General features: G+C 40.9%; 1 protein-coding gene across 1 annotated transcript; it reads right to left on the bottom strand.

The window, feature by feature from the left end:
• Positions 1-4901: 4901 nt before the first annotated feature.
• Positions 4902-7288, bottom strand: LOC137621434 (uncharacterized). Its single transcript, XM_068351732.1, has 3 exons — positions 7178-7288; positions 5283-6487; positions 4902-4971 (listed from the first exon to the last, which is right to left on the bottom strand). The coding sequence occupies exons 1-3, from the start codon at positions 7286-7288 to the stop codon at positions 4902-4904; spliced, it is 1386 nt and encodes a 461-aa protein (XP_068207833.1).
• Positions 7289-7500: the final 212 nt, after the last annotated feature.

Here is a 7500-nt window from a genome sequence, read left to right on the forward strand (position 1 = left end):
TTATTATTATTATTATTATTATTATTATTATTATTATTATTATTATTACTAGCTAAGCTACAACCCTAGTTGGAAAAGCAAGAGGCTATAATTATGACGAAGGGCTCCAACAGGAAACAATAGCCCAGTGAGGAAAGGAAATAAGGGAAACACTCGGGTTAGTGATACATATTCATAACAGCAAATGTCAACAAGAATACTGTATACCTTGGGGGGAGAGAGAGAGAGAGAGAGAGAGAGAGAGAGAGAGAGAGAGAGAGAGAGAGAGAGAGAGAGAGAGAGAGAGAGAGAGAGAGAATCAAAGCTTCAGTAGATTGCTTGATGTGATATTTATGATGCCAAAAAAAATATGAAAAGACGAGTGTAGTACGTTTCAATCTCCAAGCTATAATGGTCCTTATAATAAGGAGCAATAAGGTTGCTTTCTTAAGTCTATTTGGAGTGGCATATGCCTTTTTAACAAATTAAACCATCTTGTCTTTACCTCGCACCTTATATGCTTCTTGGAAATGGCACTCTCTCTCTCTCTCTCTCTCTCTCTCTCCTCTCTCTCTCTCTCTCTCTCTCTCTCTCTCTCTCTCTCTCTCTCTCTCTCTCTCTCTATTCCACTACTACCTAAACGGAGAAGAATAAAAAGAAAGTGTTCAATTAAAGGTCTTCAGTTAAGAGTTATTACAAAACACTACAAAATAATACTTGTCCTGTACTCACCACCCAATGTCAGGAGTCTGAAGCTGTGACAGTTCGCTTTTCCTGTTAAAAGAGAAAAGATAAGATTATTTTCATGATTTTATTACAAATATACAAAATATTCTAAGGGTTGTAGCTCAAATAATAGTAATAATAATGATAATCACCCACAATGGTATGCAATACCGAATTCTACACCTGGGAGTGTATATCCTATGGAACCTATGCCCTAAGCCGAAACAATACCTGCAGGGACAACTTTATTATTGGTAAAGCCGTCCCTGCAGGCATTGTTTCGGCTCAGGGAATAAGTTCGAATCCTTACTCAACCAGAAGCATTTATCATGAATGAATTACCAAAGGATATACCCACACAGAGGTAGAATTCTGTATTGAATTCTATTGTGGTAGATATTTACACATATGTATATATATATATATATATATATATATATATATATATATATATATATATATATATATATATATATATATATATAGATATATAGATATATAGATATATAGATATATATATATATATATATATATATATATATATATATATATATATATATATATATGTATATAGATATATATATATATATACATATATATAATATTTTTGGTTAAAACACACCAAATAAGGGTTTCGCCCTTACCAAAGGGCTCATCAGGTGGGTTCTGCCAACTTCCACTTTTGAAAAAGATAGAAGCCAGCAAGGTTTCCCACGACCCCTCCTCACCACTACCTCATTTAATCCAAGCAGCATGGAGCGAGGCAACTAAGCCAAGCTTAATTAGGCCAGGCAATTAAGCCAAGCCTTTAATCCAAGCAGCATGAAGCCAGACAATTAAGCCAAGCTTCTCTAGACCAGGCAATTAAGCCAACTCTTTAATCCAAGCAGCATGAACCAGACAATTAAGCCAAGCTTCTCTAGACCAGGCAATTAAGCCAAGTCTTCAATCCAAAAGCATGAAGCCAGACAATTAAGCCAAGCTTCTCTAGACCAGGCAATTAAGCCAAGCCTTCAATCCAAAAAGCATGAAGCCAGACAATTAATCCAAGCTTCTCTAGACCAGGCAATTAAGCCAAGCCTTCAATCCAAAAAGCATGAAGCCAGACAATTAAGCCAAGCTTCTCTAGACCAGGCAATTAAGCCAAGACTTCACTCCAAAAAGCATGAAGCCAGACAATTAAGCCAAGCTTCTCTAGACCAGGCAATTAAGCCAAGCCTTCAATCCAAAAAGCATGAAGCCAGACAATTAAGCCAAACTTCTTTAGGCAGGCATTTAAGCCAAGCCTTTAATCCAAAAAGCATGAAGCTAGACAATTAAGCCAAGCTTCTCTAGACCAGGCAATTAAGCCAAGCCTTTAATCCAAGCAGCATGAAGCGAGACAATTAAGCCAGGCTTCTCTAGACAAGGCAATTAAGCCAAGCCTTTAATACAAAAAGCACGAAGCCAGATAATTAAACCAAGCTTTTCTAGACCAGGCAATTAAGCCAAGCCTTCAATCCAAGCAGCATGAAGCCAGACAAATAAGCCAAGCTTCTTTAGGCTAGGCAATTAAGCCAAGCCTTTAATCAAAGCAGCATGAAGCCAGACAATTAAGCCAAGCTTTTCTAGACCAGGCAATTAAGCCAAGCCTTTAATCCAAAAAGCATGAAGCCAGACAATTAAGCCAAGCTTCTCTAGACCAGGAAATTAAGCCAAGCCTTCAATCCAAAAAGCATGAAGCCAGAAAATTAAGCCAAGCTTCTCTAGACCAGGCAATTAAGCCAAGCCTTTAATCCAAAAAGCATGAAGCCAGAAAATTAAGCCAAGCTTCTCTAGACCAGGCAATTAAGCCAAGTCTTTAATCCAAAAAGCATGAAGCCAGACAATTAAGCCAAGCTTCTCTAGACCAGGCAATTAAGCAAAGTCTTTAATCCAAAAAGCATGAAGCTAGACAATTAAGCCAAGCTTCTCTAGACCAGGCAATTAAGCCAAGCCTTTAATACAAGCAGCATGAAGCCAGACAATTAAGCCAAGCTTCTCTAGACCAGGCAATTAAGCCAAGCCTTTAATACAAGCAGCATGTAGCTAGACAATTAAGCCAAGCTTCTCTAGACCAGGCAATTAAGCCATGCCTTCAATCCAAAAAGCATGAAGCCAGACAATCAAGCCAAGCTTCTCTAGACCAGGCAATTAAGCCAATCCTTTAATCCAAGCAGCATGAAGCCAGACACTTTAGCCAAGCTTCTCTAGACTAGGCAATTAAGCCAAGCCTTCAATCCAAAAAGCATGAAGCCAGACAATTAAGCCAAGCTTCTCTAGACCAGGCAATTAAGCCAAGCCTTCAATACAAAAAGCAAGAAGCCAGACAATTAAGCCAAGCTTCTCTAGACCAGGCAATTAAGCCAAGCCTTCAATCCAAAAAAAATGAAGCCAGACAATTAAGCCAAGCTTCTCTAGACCAGGCAATTAAGCCAAGTCTTTAATCCAAAAAGCATGAAGCCAGACAATTAAGCCAAGCTTCTCTAGACCAGGCAATTAGGCCAAGCCTTCAATCCAAAAAGCATAAAGCCAGACAATTAAGTCAAGCTTCTCTACACCAGGCAATTAAGCCAAGCCTTCAATCCAAAAAGCATGAAGCCAGACAATTAAGTCAAGCTTCTCTACACCAGGCAATTAAGCCAAGCCTTCAATCCAAAAAGCATGAAGCCAGACAATTAAGCCAAGCTTCTCTATACCAGGCAATTAAGCCAAGCCTCCAATCCAAAAAGCATGAAGCCAGACAATTAAGCCAAGCTTTTCTACACCAGGCAATTAAGCCAAGCCTTCAATCCAAGCAGCATGAAGCCAGACACTTAAGCCAAGCTTCTCTAGACCAGGCAATTAAGCCAAGCCTTCAATCCAAGCAGCATGAAGCCAGACACTTGAGCCAAGCTTCTCCAGAACAGGCAATTAAGCCAAGTCTTCAATCCAAGCAGCATGAAGCCAGACACTTAAGCCAAGCTTCTCTAGACCAGGCAATTAAGCCAAGCCTTCAATCCAAGCAGCATGAAGCCAGACACTTAAGCCAAGCTTCTCTAGACCAGGCAATTAAGCCAAGCCTTCAATCCAAGCAGCATGAAGCCAGACAATTAAGCCAAGCTTCTCTAGACCAGCCAATTAAGCCAAGCCTTCAATCCAAGCAGCATGAAGACAGACAATTAAGCCAAGCTTCTCTAGACCAGGCAATTAAGCCAAGCCTTCAATCCAAAAAAGCATGAAACCACACAATTAAGCCAAGCTTCTCTAGACCAGGCAATCAAGCCAAGCCTTTAATTATGCTAAGCCTTTAATCCAAGCAGCATGAAGCCAGATAATTTAGCCAAGCTTCTCTAGACCAGGCAATTAAGCCAAGCCTTCAATCCAAGCAGCATGAAGCCAGACAATTAAGCCAAGCTTCTCTAGACCAGGCAATTAAGCCAAGCCTTCAATCCAAAAAGCATGAAGCTAGACAACTAAGCCAAGCTTCTCTAGACCAGGCAATTAAGCCTAACCTTCAATCCAAAAAGCATGAAGCCAGACAATTAAGCCAAGCTTCTCCAGAACAGGCCATTAAGCCAAGTCTTTAATCCAAAAAGCATGAAGCCAGACAATTAAGCCAAGCTTCTCTATACCAGGCAATTAAGCCAAGCCTTTAATCCAAGCAGCATGAAGCTAGACAATTAAGCCAAGCTTCTCTAGACCAGGCAATTAAGCCAAGACTTTAATCCAAGAAACATGAAGCCAGACAATTAAGTCAAGCTTTTTTAGGCCAGGCAATTAAGCCTAGTATCCTTAGGACCAAAACTGACTCTGCTCCCAGTCCTCCATCAGCAGCCATTGGATGAGCACCTCATCAGAGATGCAGCTTCCTTCCCCAGCTGAACTATCTTGGGCCAACCTATAAGGACAAGACTGCTTAATAGAAAAAGCCCAGCTTCATCCCTCTGTAGAGCCGGTCTTCTACATTATTCCCCCAGAACCACCCAAAGGTTAGTATCCAAAAGAATAGATCTAGATATCCGACCATTTGTACACTTGGCAAAGGTCCTGTACACCCCATCAAGGTACATAGCATACTGGAATCTGCCAGATTTCTTCCATGAGCAGCGTCAGTCCTCCAGGTTATTCCAAGCATCGTTCAAGCTGGAGAGTTAAGTATTGCATTCCTCAAGCCAGGCCGTCCATCCAAGCGTCCTTCAAGCTGGGTAATCAGGTCGAAGATCTTGAAGTTCTGGTCCTGGAAATCTTGTCTGAGTCTCTTTTTTCCTCACAAAATAAACCGAAATTGAACTTAACATAACTTATATTCCTTTTAAAAAATATTCCTTTCAAATCAAAAGTGGAAAAATATATATACATATATATATTTTTTTTTTCACTGAAATTTTACTCCTATGATGTATGCTTGTACTTCTACATCAAAGGATATTTCCTCCTCAAAAAAGAAAAGTTCCTTTTTCTCTCCATCTTCCATAGTCCAATCCTTTGATCCTTCCAAATGATTAGTACTTCTTCCAATGATGTATTTTATGGTTTTTTTTTATTTTTTTTCATGTTTTTCTTGCTTTTCTTCTTACTTATCTCCCCTTCTCCATGTGCAGTTGTCTTCAACTGGACTCTGCATTGTTGTCTGTGTCTCCTGGTTAACTTCTGATATATCATGGTCCTCTTGGTCCATCAATTCTTCAACATCGATGTCCTTCATCATGAGCCAGGCATTGCTCATCGTATCTTCGAGACCACGATTCATTATTTCTTCAATAGTTGCAAGTTCTTTCTGTGAGCAGGTCAGATGCAAATAACTTTCTGCCAACTTTTCAAGAATAATGCTGGCTCCCTCGCAGCCTTTGACAGTGCAGTAATCAAAATTGCCATATCTGTTAACCCATGTTTGACAATTACCATTATAGGTGGCCAAGGCCTCCTCTTTGGTTGGATTTTCAGAGCAACCCAGAATCTTGTTAGGTGGATGGTCTTTTTGGCAGAGTTCTATCCAATTCATGAGCACTATTTTATCTGTTTCACTCATTGTGTCTGGAAGGGACTCTTCGATTTCAGTTTTGGGAAAAGGTGTGTCTGTTCTTCTATCCTCCTCTTCTTCTCTTGATTCCTTCGATGTTACCTCTTGATCTTCTTCACATTTTATCTCTTTTTCCTCTTCCTCCTCCTCTTTCTTCTCAGATACTTCTTGAAGTACCTGATTATGCCTCCTCTTATGACTCAGACTACCTTGTTTTGTCATTGCTTCAGAAATATCAAATTCTTTCCCCTCAATGACATTATTTAGAGAAGAGATTACACTATCTCTCTCCTCAATGACATTATTTAGAGAAGAGATTACACTATCTCTCTCCTCAATGACATTATTTAGAGAAGAGATTACACTATCTCTCTCCTCAATGATATTATTTAGAGAAGAGATCTCACCCCTCAATCCAGCCATTTCCTCCTCGTATTTCGCTTTGGTTTGCCACAGCAAAATTCCCAGTTCATAATTTTCCAGTCTCCTCCCACCTACCCACATGTATGTTTTAGTTATCATTTCCAGCTCGGCCAGATCGCAATTCAATCCGTCGATCACATTTTTATATTCATTCCAATCTAAAGGCAGAGACTCTTCGTCTTTTGGATTGTCCTCATCTAGGTTCTCTCCTCTTTCTTCTTCCTCCTTCTCCTCTGTATGTTCATCTCTTTTTTCTTCCACAGGGAGAACAATTTCATCTTCCACTTCATACTGGACCTCTTCTTCAGCAGGAAGATCGATTTCATCTTCCAGTTCATCCTGGAAAGCTCCTTCAGCTGGAAGAAATTCACCATCTTCCAGCTCTTCCTGGAACACTCCTTCAGCTGGAAGAAATTCACCATCTTCCAGCTCTTCTTGGAACACTCCTTCAGCTGGAAGATTGATTTCCTCTTCCAGTTCATCCTGGAGCACTCCAGCAGGAAGATCAATTTCATCTTCCAGTGCATCATAGAAAGTTTCTTCAGCTGGAAGAAATTCACCATCTTCCAGCTCTTCTTGGAACACCCCTTCAGCAAGAAGATCGATTTCATCGTCCAGTTCATCCTGGAAAGCTCCTTCAGCTGGAAGAAATTCACCATCTTCCAGCTCTTCCTGGAACACTCCTTCAGCTGGAAGAAATTCACACTCTTCCTGGGTAGTTTCTCCTATTTGCTCGAGAAGATTCTGCAAAAGCTCTTCATCTCTCACAGTCTCTCCTCCCTTTCCGTTTCTTCCACACAGGTACCTGAAAAAGAAAAAATGCTCCGACGGCAGCAGTGCCAAAGGCAGCTGTGCCCAAGAGAAAGGCCATCTTCGGCCAAAAGACTTGTTGGTCGACCAAACGGAGAATCTCATCCTTCTCCGCTGCTTCGCCGCCGACAATGTCCCTAGCCAGGCCCACCAGAGTTCCGTCGCAGGGGTGACAAGTTCGGTTCCTCGTACCTAACCAGGTTCGATAAACCGATGTACCCAAGGGCAGAATGCAGATGCCGCCACATCCTGTTTTGGGTCCTGTAATCCTGCAGAATCTGGCGCTCTGCGTCGCACAATTTCAGCTCTTCCTCCAGAGCTGATCGCCATTGCCATCCTCCGTTAAGGAGAATTCTTACCGCTTTCCTTCATTGCCTCCATTTCGAAATTCACGCCAAATGCTTTGAAAACTTGAGAAACCATATTTATGATTGCTGAAACCTTTCCTGGATTTAGCATTATTTTTGAAAAAAAAGCGAGAGAGAGAGAGAGGAGAGAGAGAGAGAGAAGAGAGAGAGAGAGAGGATGAGAGAGAGGGAGAG

This window comes from Palaemon carinicauda, chromosome 2 (assembly GCF_036898095.1).
Source record: "Palaemon carinicauda isolate YSFRI2023 chromosome 2, ASM3689809v2, whole genome shotgun sequence".
In the NCBI taxonomy this organism is placed as follows: Eukaryota; Metazoa; Arthropoda; class Malacostraca; order Decapoda; family Palaemonidae; genus Palaemon; species Palaemon carinicauda.